The 17,925-nt window shown below is 36.1% G+C and overlaps 1 protein-coding gene across 2 annotated transcripts in view; it reads left to right on the top strand.

The window, feature by feature from the left end:
* Window positions 1-16,071, top strand: part of LOC145999760 (uncharacterized) — a 143,009-nt gene extending 126,938 nt beyond the window's left edge. Inside the window, exons 1-2 of one of the 2 annotated variants that reach the window (XM_083137051.1) lie at window positions 2,530-2,665; window positions 7,355-16,071. In XM_083137051.1, the coding sequence (XP_082993177.1) occupies window positions 7,439-11,917 (4,479 nt within the window). In that variant the 5' untranslated portion in view covers window positions 2,530-2,665; window positions 7,355-7,438 and the 3' untranslated portion in view covers window positions 11,918-16,071. Of the gene's footprint in view, window positions 1-2,529; window positions 2,666-7,354 lie in introns of those variants that run through there. The other variant, XM_083137052.1, reaches the window with a different exon arrangement.
* Window positions 16,072-17,925: the final 1,854 nt, after the last annotated feature.

Raw genomic sequence — 17,925 nt, 5'->3', positions numbered from 1 at the left:
ATCATGGGGGTATTCCATCTTACCAGCCAAAATTCAATATTGAAACTTAGATTACATGATGATATAGTATATCCCAAAACAATAGCTCTCAGAGCATTTTATGGCATGTACTTGATCCCCAATATTACACACCACAACAACAAGAATGCAGTTGGTGACCAAAATATTGTCATCACTCCAGGGCAGTATAATCTGTCTACTCTAAATGCTCAATTACCCAGAGGTATAGTATTAACTCAAAATTCTGTTACTCACAGAGTAGAAATTGTGTCTGCTACAGAAATAGTAGATCTGGGTACTATAGGAGAGTTATTAGGATTCGAAAACAACACAAAACTTGAACCAGCTATTAAACACACTGCTATTAATATACCTAAATTCCTAGCCATAGAAACTTTGAATATTCACTGTAATGTGGCCGAGGGTATGATCACCAAATCAAATGGCATAGGCACTCACAAACAAACTGGCATTATTGCAACATTCAAACCTAACTCTGAATTTATGGAACCGATCATCTATACTCCACCGCCAACATTATATTTTCCTGTGTGCCATAATAGAATCGACTACATTGAGTTGATGGTCACTAATGATAAAGAAGAATTAGTTGATTTTGCTGGAGCCACAACAACTGCTATCATAGAAATTAATATTTAAATAAAAATACATACAAATATAAAAAATAAAATAAAGTAAATAAATAAATAAAATGGAAAATATTGAGAGTTATGAGCTACAATCATTCCCCCCAAACAGGAGGACCTTTGCAAATTTAAATCAAGCCAACACAGAGATTGAGATTGACCTTGATGTAGGGGATGGCTTTATACACCCTCACAGAGCAGACCTATATATCAAATTTGATGTTGTAAAACTCGATGGTACAGATTATCCGGCTAACTCAAATATAAGACTGGTAGACAATTTTGTGCCACATCTGTTCTCTGAAATCGAGATTAGAAAACATGGTGTTGTTATAAACAGAGTAGACTATCCTGGTATTACATCTACTGCTTTGGCCACACTAAAATTATCTAAAACCGAGGCCTCATACTACAAAATAGGTTGATTTGAGGCTGGTGATAAGATATTATCTAAGGACCACACAGTACTGTTTCCTATGCGCCTGTTGCCTGGATTCTTCTCAGATTACAAAGATATTATGTGGAAGGGTGGTTTAAGAATTACATTTAGAAGAGCTGCCAATGATAATAATGCTTTGATGAGGTACAGTTCATTAAACTCTACTGGAGCAGCTCTGCCTAATACCCTACCTGATGAAGGCAAATGCCTTATTCAGACTATGGAGCTAAGAATTCCAGTAGTTGAATATGAGGCCAGTTATGCTCTTAAATACAAAGCAGATATACTAAAAAATCCACAGGTGCCTTTACAATTTTATACATATCAATGTGTAGAGAAGCCTGCCACTGGTAGCTATTATGAATTTGATGCTACAAACTCATTCTCCAGTATACAATATGACATGCCAGATTTTGTGGTGGTACTGTTTCAGACTGGAACACACAATAATCAAGAAAAAAATTCAAGTAAATTTGATAACTGCAACATCAAAAACATATATCTTAAAAATGGCAGAAATGAGGTGTTTCCTAGAGAAAGTTATAATTTAAACATGTCCAAGGATGATTTCCTCAAATTATATGAGGCATTTACAGCATTCAAAAGAGTTACAATTGGGAATACTGACATGTATTACTCACCAGATGAATTCAAAGCACAGAGACCCATGTTTGTTATCAACACCTCAAAAAGAAAACAAGTTGTGGTTAATGACAGGACAAATATTAAAATTATCTGTGAATTCCATGAAACACTCCCTGATGATACCATATGTAGTGTTATTCTTATAGGTGAAAAATCATATGTTTATGATGTAAGAAATGAAAGAGTCACAGAGCAATTCTAGAATACTTTTGCATATAATATTGTGTCTAGTATTAGATAAACAAGTTGAGCCTGGTGTGCAATTAAAATATTTGAGTTAACATATTAATATTCTAAATTTAATAAACCAGAAGTGGACCGGAAGTAAATATATATAGGTGTGGGTGGGTGTGTGTAGGTGTGGGTGGGTGTGGTTATGTGTGGGTGTGGGTGGGTGTGGGTGGGTGTGGGTGTAGGTGGGTGGGTGTGGGTGGGTGTGGGATTAGTGTGGGTGGCAAATTCAAGTGTAGCGACATCAATTTGAGAGGATCCTCATTTCTCAAAAACTTTTCTTGTACAAAAATCTTAAATTTGATAGAGAAGAACACTTAAGCCATAATTTTTTATAGGCAACTTAGCCTAATTTTGGTACAAGCAAGACCTCCTCTTTTCTCGTCCTAGTTATACCACAAATACTACTACTCAATGCCGTCACTGGATGTCACATAAAATTGAAACAACTTATTCAAACAAATATTTTTTCTCTCCTGATTGCAATCGAAGTAATATTTGTGGAACAGGACATGATTGTCCACATTTAGTAATTAGAGATCATACTGTTTTTCTAGGATTCCTGAAGTTACCGTGTTCCAAGACGCTTTCGTAGGAACTCCTGGACGGGATTGCGGTTTCTCTGAATGTGAAACTGGTTCCACTGAATTCTTCAGGTGTTGCCAGATATAGCTTCAGATTTCCACTCATACAATAATGCCAGGTAATGACAATTACAAATTTCGTTGTTCTGGTAATATGTCCAATTGTAACAAACACAAAATGCACGAAATTTACTGAAATCAATCACTAAACGTGCATCTACACCTCCATCCACTCGTGTGGAAATTTTTCATTTTTCATTATATATTTACACGAGGAAATTAACAATGAGAATAACCAATGTCAAGGGCGGCGATAGAGAATTCAAGGGCGAGAAATCCAGGACAGACCCTTTATACTTTCAGCATTTCGTCACATTCAATATTATTGCAACCTGTGAGAAAAAGCCACGGGGACCTGTCTAAAGTCAGCTTGCTTCATTCTGTTGTATTTGCCCGTATATAAGTGATCGGAACTTCTTGCAGATAATAAGCAAGGTTTTGTTAATGTTAAATTATATCTGAACAGACATGCATAAATTTTTAATACACTCCATCAACTATATGCTGCACAAATTGATGTTGCTAAAGAATTTCATGAAGTGATTTACCAAGCATTCGAACAGCCTAACTTCCCCCAATTCTGTAAATTGCTTGAGGATAACGTAAATTGGCAATTTGTCAGATTAATGGAAGACTTTCTAAGGAAGGAATTTTCTAATCTGCTGTTACCCAGGGATATTCATTGGATCCCTCATTATTTTTTACTTGTATAAATGACGTAGGAAACTGAATTAAGAATAGTAATTAATACTTAATGCTTGGCAATGATATATAATTATATAAAGAAATTGTATCCAATGACGACCTTAGAAATCTTAAAACAAATATTAACTCGGTCAATAAATTGTTATCAGTTAATGGGTTAGATTGGAACAAAGATAGATCCAAAAATTTATCATTGGCTAGAAACTCAACATATTTTTAAAAATATTTTGTAACTTCAAAATTGAAAAGATTGAATACATATAAGACTTATTTATAATATCTAATTCTCCATTGAATTTCAGATTGCGTGGTTTACAAAGAGTTATAAAAACTAAAGCAGCCCTGGGCAATACATTACGTTCAAGGTCACATATCAAGTACAAATCTGTAATTGTAATATCGTTCCGACTACGATTTATAGAAATATTTGAATTCCCAAGGGCTATTTGGAGCTGGAAATGCACTAAGTGTAATAACCAACTCCAAGTGTTCAAAGGAATCCGTCTATTAATTTCCATTTCAATTATTGTGTACTAATTATTTCCATGGAAGTAAGTAACTTGGATTAAATCTGAGGTTATTGTCAGATAGGGGAAATAATAATGTTTGAAATTACTTAATAGATAATATGTTGACTTTAAAATTATCATGCCCGAATAATATTAAGGAAATTGAGACAAGAAACATCAACCTTTTGAAGTTATAAACAGTATGAGTAATGCACAAATATAATGGGAAGAAAATTTTTTAAATAATCTATAAATTATCACTAAGAATAACTACATTTATACGTATTTTGTATGGATTTTCTATTGTTTAGCATGTGATTGTTTGTCACACTACCCTGCGGGTTTTGATGTAGCTGTGCTCTCTAACCTCTTATTTACGAGGCGAGAGGTACTTGATGCTATATCAAGTAGACCAACGCTATTTTTAGAAACTTTTTTAATTTTCTTGTGACTTGTCTATGTCACTAGTTTACGCGCGACAACGACTAGGCCAAATAACCAATGGAAGTACTATCGTTGCTTTATGGAAGATTTAAACCCATGAAACTAGTCATTTTTTCAATGCTAATCTTTTCATCATTGAAGTGTACATACAAAAGAACTAAAATTAACAGGAAAATGTTGTTGTTTTCAAACAATAAATGGAATCTGGTTTGCAATTCAAAAGCAAATTCTTACAATTTATTCGAACATTGTGCAACATCTAGCTCAGAGATTACATTTTTTGTTAAAAGTTTTCCTAATTTCAAATACATGCATTCACAGCCCGTCTGTATTTAGTTATTTTAACCAACTAACTAACTAACTCTATCCTTAAACCCGAAGTGTATGGCCGCAGGAACACGAAGTCTTCAATCTGTCCCTATCCTGGGTGGACAACATCAAGTCCATCTTTTCCATCCTTACAGATTTCCTTTAGGTCCAATCCAACGTTCTCCCTTCATCTTACTCTTGGGCCATACCACTAGTTTCTTACCATCAGGTTTCACAAAAAGAATCCTGCAAACTCTTTCCACTCCCATTCGTGCCAAATGGTCCTTCCCACCTAAGTCGTCTTGGTTTAATTATTCTAATATTATCTGGACATGAATGCAAATTATGTAGTTCTTAATTATGAAACCTTCTGCACTCACCCTTTAGGTCCAAATATTTTTTTAATAAAGATTTTATTTTCAAATACTCTTAATTTACATTCATCTTTTAATGCAATGGGCATCCGTGTAATACTACAGGCAAACTACTGTTTTGTATATTTTAGCTTTTAATTTCTTAAATATTATATGATAAGATAAAAGTTTATGACGAGAAAAGTAACAAGCATTTCCTGAATAAAGCCTGCTTTTTATTTCCTCTTTAATATAATTTTCAATTGTTAGTATCACTCCTAAGTACTTGAATTGGAAACTCATTCAAATGGGTTGTCATCAATATTTAGATTTAGATTACTACCTTACTTGGTTTCATCCTGTAAGCATATATTTAATTTTATCTTTGCTAACGTCTAAGACTGTCTGTTTAGCTGCTTTGGAAAATATTTTACCATTATTCTTAATTGTATTTATATAATCCCATAACAAGTCTATATCATCTGCATATGCTAAGAACTGAGTCAGACCATTTAATTTTAGACCTTCAATAGTTTCTTCTACCTTCCTAACAGCATATTCTAAGGCACAATTAAAGAACAATTAAGGTAATACATCTACCTGTCTTAACCCATCATGAATTGTATAAAGTCAATGAATACCTGATGGACATGTTCATCATATTCCCACTTTTTCTCAAGTCTCTGTCCGATGCGAAAAATTTGATCTAGTATATTTGATCGGTTACGTTTAAATCCACATTTACAATCACCTATAATTTCATTATCATAGGGGTTTGGTCTAAATAAATAAAATAATGGTAGATGATATTTTAAGTGATGTTGAGAGGAGAGATATTCCACGATGATTATTGCATTTCGTTTTATCACCTTTTTGAAACATAAGAACAAAGGATGGATTTTCTTACTGTTGAGGATTTTTTTCCTTATTCCATATTAGACAAATAATTTATGAATTGGACATATTAACGAATTTCCACCATATTTAATTAACTCAGCTGGTATTAAATCAATGCCAGATGTTTTGATACTCTTTCCCCTTTTAATAACATTTTTTATTTCTGTGAAGTCAAGATCTGGAACAATAGGATCTACTGTGTGTACTTCATTTACTTCTGATTTATCTCCTACGTGATCTTCTGAAAGTTCACTAAAGTAGTTCCTCCATGTATTTAAAATTTAGCTTAGATCAGTCAAAAAGTTAACCGTTTTTATGTTTTATTAAATTTACTGTAGGTTGTCAGCCCATACTAAATTCATTTTCTCCTTCACATAAATCTCCGATTTTTTTCAATTTGTTTCAATTTCGTTAATTTTGCATTTCAAGTAATATTTTTTTTTACTTCTAGATGTGTGGTTAACTTCTCTTTCTATTCCATTATAATTGTTTAAACTTGTATCATTAGAGTTTTTAAACCACTTAATTCTAGCCTTATTTCTAATTTCTATTAGATTACAAACAATCATTATCAAACCATTCCTCACTTTGTCTTGGTACTTCCTATAGCTGCTGAGTCTATTGCATTACGTGTATGCTCTCAATTCTCATTTGCATCTGCTTCATTTATATTTTCATCATCATTTAAAATATCTGCAAAATATCAAAACTCTTTCAAAGTTTCATTTTATAATCTTCCCTAATTCATTCATCAAAAAATTTTCCTGTATTAAATTATAGAACTTTTAGATTTTAATCGCTATGATTTACAACTAAGTGTCTTGCTCTTAATTTAGCAATTACTAAGTAATGGTCCGTGTACCAGTCAGCACCTCTATGTGATCGAACGTTCAATGGACTAGTATGCCTTCATTTAGCAATTAGAATACGATCTTTATGATTATGAGTTCTCCAACTGGAGAAGACCACGGATATTTATGGATATATTTATGTTTAAAATTGGTTCTTTACACATTTAAATTCTTTGACCTTGAGAAATTAATTAATCTTATAGCATTATCATTACTTAATTTATGAAGGCTTTCATTACCAATAGTGTGTTTAAATGTCTCATCTTCACCAATTACAGTCACCTAACAAAAGTTTCACACCATGCTGGGAAAATTTATTTAAGATCTATTCTACCTTAGCATAACAATTATCTTGTGTATTGTTATTTTTATCTTCCGTTGGTATAGGGATGTCTATTAAAATAATTTTATACCACATACCTTGTAAAACATCATCCAATATAAAAGTTATTATTTGTAGCTTTTCCAAAATCCGTGCGAATCGCATCGATGAAGATGAATGGTGAATTAAGGAAACAGATTGAGCCAAGCCTTACTGAGGTTTGGAATCTGAGATCCTCGATTTTGTTGTGCGCTACAGGAAACAGACCAACTTGAAAAGTGGCTTCTACTGAGAGTTACTTAATATACATCACAATGATTCCTTATTGATTTCTCAAAATATTGTTTTATTTTTTCAGGACAAAGGACAGGAGAAAGAAGACGCATAGAATCTCATCAAAATTGGATTTGAAATATTTGGATGTCCTCTTAGATAGAAAACAATGGACGACAATAAGAGTGGTGATCAGACGTGGCTCAAAAAGAGAAGAGATGGTTTCAATAAGCTGATTGGACTTCCCAGGGCTCAGAAAGGCGGAGGATATCAAGTAAAGATAGCAGCATTGTTCGTGGCCTCAGCCATGAAGAGACAGAACGTTCGATACAATCTTTCGGTTGAAGATAAATCTGCAGGGAAGTTTGACGACGTCGTCTTTAAACTTTTTGAAGAATCACAAAGCATTATGTGTTGTGTCCAAGCTAAACACGAGGGAGTAGGATCCAAAATATTATTTCAAAATCTCCTCTTCTCGGAGAAGGGAGATTTCTCACTGATCAAGTATTTCCAGTCCTTCTTGAAGATTAGGGAAAACCAAGATTCTAAAGGAGCAGATGTGGAGAAATTTATCATATACACACCAGCAATGCTTCACTTCGACACCAATCACAGCGACGACAATACTTGTAAGATGACATATATGAATCATGTTTTGATGTTCAAAAGGGTAACAGACGAATATAGCTTCCTGGATAAGAGTGAGGGCTCATTGTTTCAGTTGCAACCAAATGACTACATCAGAAATCACTTGAAGGAAGCAGTAGAAGAAGAAGTAGCTGCAGAGGCAGAAGTAGATTCCTTTCTGGGTAATTTGTGGTTCTCTGTAGGACAGCCAACAGACACCGAGATTGACAACCTTTTGGAGGAGAAATTGAAGGAAGCAAATACAGGAATCGAACCAAGAAAGTTAAAGAACAATCTGTGTACTGGCCTGGACAAATGGTTTAAGGAAGATAAGACGAAAGCTATATATTTTACAGAAATTGATGTTGCTAAGATTATATTAAAAATGTTTTCGGACACTTCAAAAGACAAACTAGCCTTGGCTAATGTTACATTCTCAGACTACGATGATCTCGATAAACTTTTTGAAAACAGTGAAAGTGCATTTCACACGGTTCCGTGTTCCCTAAAGCTTTGTTGTACAAAATACCTCACATATCCAAAGGGTTCCAAAGAGTTGTTTCTCTTGCAGCTCCAGGATTTCATGAAGGTGAAAAATATTTTTCTCTCTTCACTTCCACTGAATGGACCCACAATAATAGTTGTTGTAGTTGAAGAAGGAGACAATGTAGTTGAGGAAAAACAAGCCTTGGAGTCATTTGTAAGAAGGATGCTAACTCCTAGTGTTAGCCATGTTTCAAAGTTAATTGTTGTTCAAAGAAATGAGAGCATGCAAGAAATTATGGAAGAAAACAATGTAGTTCCTTGGGAAGATGGAACTTACACTTTTGCAAGTCTCTCCAGTGAAACGCAGCATTTATTAATGCAAACGAGGGTAACGTTCCAAGGAAATTCAATTACATTTAAGGAAATCTGCGGCGAGAACAATTTTCCAGCGTTAAGATCACATCATATTGAGCTGTTATTATCAGAGCCAGAGGTAGTTGTAGGTAAGCATGAACCCTGCACAGAGGCCAGTATGAGTTTGTTTGTTCCAAGGATATTGTACCTTGAATGTTTCTTGCGTGAGGAATGTTTAGATAACTTACATGAGGATGAATATGTTGTGATTACATCTGAAGACAATAACCACCAGTCCTTATTTGATAAATATAAAGGGAAAAATAATATTTTCATTGTGACTCCTGAGGAAGTGTGTGAAACATTTAATAAATTACGTCTAACGAATCCAGGGGAAAATATCCACGTAATTGAAAGTTATTTCGGTTTTTGGGGTTTACGTTTGACACCGATTGAGTCTCACTGTTCTCTGCGTACATTGAGAACGTATATAGACAAGAGTGATAAATGGTACATTAAGGAAATTGAAGAGAGTCCAATTGCTGTAATAGCAGCAGAGCCTGGAATGGGGAAGACTACTCAGCTGCTCCACATAGCTGAGGAAGTAAATAAGTTGCATAAAGACCGATGGGTTGTCTTCGTACGTTTGAAAGATGTTGCTTGCAAGCTGCTCTCACTGAATTCAGAAGACAATATTTCCAACATGTCCAGGAGCATGAGCGAAATTTTCTTGGGTGACGAGTCCTCCTTTTCAAAGTTGCTATTCCAACACAGTCTTGAAGAAACGGGGAAGTTCATTCTCCTCTTGGATGGATTCGACGAGATTGGTTCGCCAGACTTAAGGGGGCAAGTCCTGCTAATTCTTCGGAAGTTGAAGGAGCACTCACGTGGACAGGTAATAATAACCACTGGACTCCATTTCAAGGAGGTGTTGGAGGATGCGACTTCAACCTTTGCTTATCGCTTGCAGCCATTGTCTGAAACACAACAGGATAAACTCCTGGCAGAGATTTGGATCAAGAACCTGAATGTTTCTTCCGATGAGGAAATGTCAGAACGTGTTCATGTGTACGCTCAAGAACTGGTATGTGATTTCTCTAAGAAGATCGGCGAACGAATGAGGAACCTCATTGGGATTCCTATGCAAGTGACATTGCTCGCTGAAGTGTTTGAGGAAAGTTGCAAGATATATTGCAAAAACCTAGACACAGCAAATGCTTCTGTGAAATTTCCATTCATTAACCTACTTTTACTTTACAGTAAGTTTGAAAATATAAAATGCGACAAATTCATCAAGAGTGACGTTAACAGTGTCCCATGGTTTCAGAAGAACCTGATTGAGATAGTTTCCGAGGAGCACAGAAGCGTGTGCACAGAGAAAGCCCTTGACACGTTACTCCGATACACTTCACTCCGTTGTGACTGCTGCTTGAGAGTATTAAGCAAATCGCGCTTGCTCCAAGAGCAGGGCATTCTTAGGATCGGAATTTTACATAAATCCGAGGGGGCAAACTTATCCTTCATCCACAGGAGTTTTGCAGAGTATTTCTTTGCTTTACACTTAGTACAGCTAATATCAAACGGAAGACCCTGCAAGAAATTTAAGAAACTGCTTAAGAGCAAATTTTATGAAGAAGAATACCAAGTAATAAGACTGTTTGTAGACAGTGCATTAGCTAAGAGCGGAATCCACATTGCTGCTCTTACAAATGACGTATATGCCCTTGGAGAGGAACTAGAGAATGGAGCAGAAATTAACAAAAGAGATGCTCTTGGAAGAACTCCTTGTCACTTAGCAGCAACCTACAAGTGCGAGGAGGCATTTGAGCTTCTTATCAGCCGAGGATGTGATATACAGTCTAAAGATAATATGGCAAAGCTTACACCATGTGAACAAGCTCTGAAAGTCCATGATAAAGATTACTGGTTTCTTTCGTGCCTCTATAAGAAAGGGAGAGCTAAAGAATATAATATAAATTTGACAGATAGCCGCACAGATGCGCAAGAACACCTAAACAATTTACTTCCAATCATTGTAGATAATGGCGATGTTGACACGATCAGGTTTATCCTAAAAACCGCTGATCGTCCTAATGTTCTAGTTCGGGTTGCTTTCCGTCCTAATTGGAAGCAAACTACGTCCATAGCACAGAGTCAAGTAGCCTGTTTGCAATTAATAATGGAGTTTGTATTTAGGAAAAGAGATTTTATTTTCTTTAAGGAAATGCTTTCTGGGGGCAATCAAGAACATATCAAATCTGTATTTTCTGCAATGGTAGATTCTATGAATGAGAGGAAAGATTCACTCGTGAAGGTAGTACTTTTAGCTCTCTTCTCACAGTACGACGATTTAATGGACATAGCATTTGATAAAATATCTGAGATAACCAAAGATTTTCTTTCTTTCATCCTACAAACTTTTGATTTACATGAGACGTTGGTGCATTTTGCAGCAACATACCATTTAGATGAAGCAGTGAGACGTATCTTTAGCAGGCTACAGGAAGAGGGAACAGATTTTTTGTCAGTTCTCTTCCCAGAGAATGTTCAAGAGGAGTCACTCCTTCATCTCGCAGCCTGCAATTGTAGCCTGTTGAGTTTTTACATTGACTTCATCAGAGAGAACAAAGGTAACGTCGCATTCTACCTGTGCCAACAGGACTCTAATGGAAGTACACCTCTGCATTTGGCTGCTCGGTTTAGTCATTGTGAAGCAATAAAATTGATTGTTGCGGAAATCATAAGTGAGCATGCACAAATTTTTGAGGCACAGTTAGTGAACTCGTCTGAATGTGGCGAGAAAGGAGCATTTTTCGACTTCTTGTTTGAGAGAATCATGGCTCATGGAAATAATCTCTTGGCTTCCATTATGTGGTTTGACAACTTCGAACGTAACTGCCTAGATTACTTCAAGGAGAACCATGATCATGAAACCATGCTATGTCATTGGAAAATAGATGGTATTTGTGCTTTAGAATGGGTAAAGAGGAAAATGGAGGAGGAAATACAAAAGGTGTTTCAAGCGACATCAACAACATATGAAGTAAATGAATTCATGGATTATTTATTTCTTAAAAAGGAACCAGAAGAGAAACGAGAAGAGAAAGCAGAAAAGAAGTCAGAAGAGAGAGCAGAGACGAAAATAATTTTTTTCAGAAAATTGTTCAATTGGTCTTCATAAAAATCATTTTGCGATTTAGAGAAATTGTAAATCGTTCAATTCAATCTTATATTTATTGGAGTAGACTTTGAAGATCTGTCATTCTCTTCATCTGTAGCATGCATGTACGACGGAATGTCATTTGTTATGTTTAATTCCTTTATTTGGGTCACCAAATTTACGCTAGATAAAATGAAGCAAAATATGAGATTGTGTATTTGGAAATTGCAGGCAGATTGCATGTATTTAATTCTCCATTCCTATCTTGTCTTCTCATTGGAATGTGTGTGACTTCACTATCAGCTCATGACGACAACAGAATGTTATTACTCGGATAAGAATGTGATATTTTAGTCCTAGGTTTCTGGTTCGAATAGCTGAGTAAATCGTAAGAAGCAACTTTAAAACTCATGTCTCCAACCACACACACACACACACACACCCCACATACACAAAAGTGTATATATACATACGTACCGTCTTGAATGAGCGATAGAGTAAGCTCGAGGTCTGACCTAAAAGTGCATTGCGTATGGACAATCTAACTAACGTTGCTATTATGCGGCTTGTATACCATCCTCAGTAGACTGAACAGTGATGACAAAGAGATTAAGAACATGAACATTTGGGACGCAATGTCACATGTTCTCGACATGCAATAGAACCTGGTCCATGTTGTTTTGGTTAAATTAATGCAGACTATATTTTACACTTTTATTAATGTATTCAAGGAAAATCACAAGTAGAACAACATCTTACACGTGCACACTTTCTCCCACTCCCCAAAACGTACATGGAAACAGACATATATAAAGTGTAACTTTTAAATGTATGTACACCCAGCAGCAGATATAAGAGTAGGAAAAGATTTTGACCAGCCAAAAATAAGTTGGCAATGCTGCCACTGGGAGTCATTCATGACTAGAAGCTTGAGGAGCCACCAGCAAACCTTCCTGAACGCACAACTCCAGAACTGAAGGTAATGATACACGTCGATTGGCAACTTTCGGGAGCTGGTTGTCTGTCTACACAGTTCTTCCCAAATGTGTGTCAAAATGACCTTGTATTCACGTTGTTTGTTTTTGTTAAAGTTATTTGAAGAAATAGTGAAAGTATCAATTTCAAGCACTACCATATATTGTGTTTAGCGTACAAGAATATTACAGAGAAAACGAACGAGGAAAAATCTACGTCCATGCAGTTGAGACTGATAACACAGAAAGAATACTCTGTGGTTTACCACTCATACTACTCACCAACATTGATAAGTTCTACACTCAGCCACCAGTTGGCAGAACCAAACAAATACACATCATAGAATGCAGTGTTTCTATTATTCTTAACACTTCCTTCAAACACTGCATTGACAAATGAAACACACAAAAAAAATAATCTGTTACATACACCAATTGCCTTTCTCAACATATTAAAGCGAACACATTCTAATGGTTTTGTTAGCAGGTCAGCTAACTGTTCTTTTCCACTGATATGCTCTAGCTTAATGTCGCAATTTAACACCCTTTCCCGTACATAAAAATGTCTGACTTCTATGTGTTTTGACCTATTATGATATTCTGGATTTTTAGCTAACTTCACTGCACTGGCATTATCAACATAGAGGGTTGGTGGAGGATCCAACTCCGAAAGCTGTGACAGTTCTAACAAAAGTTGCTTCAACCACACCAATTAATTTGCTCCTTCACTTGCAGCAACTATTTCAGCTTCAGTTGTAGAAAGTGCCACCACCTTCTGCAATTGACTTGTCCAAGAAACTGCTCCACCAGCAAATGTAGCAACAATACCTGTTGTTGAGCGTCTTGTCCTCTTGTCACCGGCGAAATCGGCATCACTGAAGACCTTCAGTTGTGAATTTCCTTTTTTGTATGTTATGCTAAAATCGACTGTTCCTTTCGAATATCTGAAAATACGCTTCACATTGCTCCAATCCCAAGAAGAAGGCTTTTCCAGTACTCTTCCTGCCTAATTCACTGCTAATGCAATATCAGGACGAGTTGCAGCAGCTAAATAAGTAAGGCATTATACTGCTTCACGATGTGGAACTTTCCTGGTAACATCTTCAGTATTTTCTACTTATTCACGGCCTACTGGAGTTGACACAGCATTAGACTCAGCCATCTGGAATTCCGCCAGAATCCTTTTTGTGTAAGCCTCCTGGTTTAAGGTAATTGAGCCATTTTTATTGAATTGTATTCTCATTCCCAAGAAATTTTCCAGTGATCCTACGGATATCTTAAATTCTCGTTGCAATTCATTTATGAAAGTTTCAACTTCATTTTCATTGCTTCCAACAACCAGACATGGAGAAGCTGAACTCTTTTTGAGACCAGTTTTCTTCATAAATTGCATGAATCTCGTATTCCAACAACGTGGAGCTTGTTTTAAGCCATACAAAATTCGTTTTAAACAACAAACACGCCCACTTACATCATCAAATCCTTCTGGTTGTTCCATATACAAATTTTTTTCAAGTATACCATTTAAAAATGCAGTCTTTACATCAAACTGTTTTAATTTCATTTGTTCTGAAGCAGCCAAAGCTAACATCATTCGAATGGTATCATAGCGAGCTACAGAACTGAAAGTTTCACTGTAGTCAATTCCTTGTTTCTGTACAAAACCTTTAGCCACTAATCTAGCTTTGAAACGAGGAGAACCTTCACTTGAAATCTTAAAACGAAAAACCCAACGAATTTTCAGTACTTGAACATTAGAAGGAGGATCAACAAAATCCCAAGTTTCATTTTCTTTCAATGAATCTAATTCTTCATGCACAGGTTCCATCCATTTCTTGGGATTGTTTGATTCAACAGCTTCGGAATATTAATTTGCGTCTGTACCACTGTCATTTTTCGCATCAGTCATACATACAAATTCATCACCTTCCATCCAAGCTGGTTTCTCTTTACTGCGTTCACTTCTTCTCTCATCAGTGTGTACTGGTTGAACTGCACTTCCTTAGGATGTCAATATAGTATATTCTTCTTCTGAAGATCTGGGTGTCAAATTGTACATCCTTCTTTCCTTCCATACATTCAGTCACAGTAACATTAATGTTCTTGTTAGAATTTTGAAGTTCCTTATCATCTTCTGATACGGTAGAATCATGGTGCAATTTACAGGTAATTTCACCCTTGAATTTTACATCATCACTAAGTACTACTTTCCTTTGCGAAGGAATCCAAACCCGATAACCATCCTTGTCATTAACATAACCAGCAAGAAACCCAAAAATATCCTTATTGTCAAATTTGGAACGGAAATTCTTGTTCACATGAACATAACACTGTGTTCCAAAAATACGTAAATGCTCAAGCTTACCAACTTCTCGTCTATACCACAGTTCGTAAGGTGCCTTACCATAAACTGGCGATTTTCCTGTACGATTCAAGATATACACTGCAGTATTACAAGCTTCAGCCCATAAAGCCTTTTGTAGTTTTGTGGGATTTAGCATTGAACGAGCTGCCTCAACAATAGTGAGGTTTTCTCGTTTAGCAGCACCATTTTCCTCAGGAGTATATGGAGGAGTAATACAGTACGCAATACCACGACTGGCTAACAATTCTGCAATTTTCTTGTTATCAAATTCTTTTCCACCATCACACCAGAAAGTTTTTATCACATGACCATTAGTGTTTGCTTCATTCAAAAAAGTTTCAACAACTGCTGAAACTTCATCCTTATGTTTTAAGAAAAACATTCCGCGAAATTTACTGTAGTCATCCTTTAAGCAAACATAATAACGAGCACCTCCTAGAGATGTAACACTCATGGGTCCATTCACATCAACATGAATTACTTCACCAATTTCTTTAGGTTAATTCAAACATTTCTTAAATGGTAACCTATGCATTTTCCCTAAAGGACACCCATCACAAAACTGTTCATCTGCATCTTTTACATCAATGTTCATTTGTTTAAACACTTGTTTCACATGCTGTTTATTTTGATGAGCAAAACGTTCATGATATAACTGCAATGTATCACTAGTAGTAATCAAATTTCTTGTACAGCATGCTTAGGCTTCACAACATGCATGTTTAAAGCATACAGTCCATTACTGACAAACCCATTCATAACTACATTATCAGTTTTTGAAGTACGAATGGTAATACCCCTATTCTGATTTGATTTTTTAATTTTGATTTTAAAATTGTGGGAGCGTCAGCACTTAGGCTATTTTGCTTCCGTCACATTATACGGGGGGCCAGTCCCTTAACATTACAAAGAACAACTCTAACGTTGCATAATTAAAAATCTTAAAATGTTCTGACTTCTGTTAAAAGATGAGGCTGTAAAGGGGCACTCAGCACACAAGGACAATATGACAATACAAACAAAATTATACTGGCCATGGGACCAGTCGCCAGAGCCTCGTTAGTCTTCAGTCCAGGGTGTACTAATGTGGAAGTGAGGTTGACATTTGGGTGTACTACGCGGAAGGTCACCCCTTACACCCCAATACCCCTATTCTTCATTGTAATGCTATACCCATTCTGTGTAGCTGCTTTTACTGAAAATAAATGTGCACTTGCATCAGGTACATAGAGCACATTTCTCATTTCAGCATCATGACAAGCACCATCAAGACGAACCTGAATCTTAATTGTACCTTGTCCATGTGCCTGCATCATTATATTTTGCTTTCCTAATAAAATTATTTCAGGAGCTGCAAATTTGGTAAATGAAGTAAAGTACTGTTTGTTTGGAGTATTGTGTTTTGATGCACCACTATCACAATACCATCTATCTGCACTAATGTTTTTACCAACTGATGCCCCCATTATACATGAAAAAATACATCACCACTAAATGCTAGTTTTCCTTTGCTGGCTGTTCTTTTCTGTGGACATTCTGCTGCGCAATGACAAACCTGCTTGCATTTATTACAGGGATAATTTTTCTTAGCACGATCAACACTACTTTTTCCAAGTTTCCTGGAACAGTCCTATTTATATTCACACGCTTTGGTTTTACTTTTACTTTCACCATGTGCATAAAGTGTTGTAGCTTCAGACGTAGTCTTTTCATTTTGAATGTCACGCAGTTCAATTGCACATAACTTGTGAATACGTAAGTTCAAAGTTTGGTTTTCTGCTGGAATTGTGTCCCACAGATCCTTGAAATGATCATATTCCTTACCTAAAGTTGACAAAATTCGACCATTCAACATACTTTCAGATAATGTATTTTCTTCGTGTTTCTTTATTTCATCATTTAAGTCCACAAATAGTTTTTGCAACTTGGCCACATGTGCACTAATGTCTTCTTTTTCATAAGCTGGATTCGGGAAAAGTCTCTATGAGCATATTCAGGCGTTCTGAACTGCTGTGCTCAAACCTGGCACACAAATTATCCCATAGTTCTTTTGCATGATTACACGTCAACACGAGTTCTTCAATCGGTTTTCTTAATGCACCAGCTATTACACTTGCTGCTTTTGCATCGTCTTTTTGCCATTCCGCGAATGCTGCCTTCTGTTCGCTCGTTGGTTCTACCGGTAATTCAACAAATTTTCGCGAACCATTCACAATTGTTTCAAGTCCATATGCAACCAACACCATGTTCATATGCCACTTCCATTTTGCCCAATCATCAGGACCTTCAAGTTTGTCGATGGATACTTTGTATTCACTGGATGCAGCCAATTTTACGTGTGCACTCACACCGAAACAAACTTCAAAATTGTACGCACAACGTGCTCTGGTGCCCATAACCTGTTAATGTTATTTGAAGAAATAGTCAAAGTATCAATTTCAAGCACTAGCATATATTGTGTTTATCGTACAAGAATATTAGAGACAGAGAAAACGAACGAGGAAAAATCAACGTCCATGCAGTTGAGACTGCTAACACAGAATAATCCGTGATGTACCACACATACTACTCACCAACCTTGATAAGTTCTACACTCGACCACCAGTTGGCAGCACCAAACAAATACACATCATAGAATGCAGTGTTTCTATTATTCTTAACAGTTTTATTAGATTAAATTGATAAAGAAC

This window comes from Lepisma saccharinum, chromosome 15, assembly GCF_977018435.1.
Source record: "Lepisma saccharinum chromosome 15, izLepSacc3.1, whole genome shotgun sequence".
Taxonomy (NCBI): Eukaryota; Metazoa; Arthropoda; class Insecta; order Zygentoma; family Lepismatidae; genus Lepisma; species Lepisma saccharinum.
Note: the sequence above shows the minus strand (reverse complement) of the source record. Positions and strands in the feature narration are given on the sequence as shown.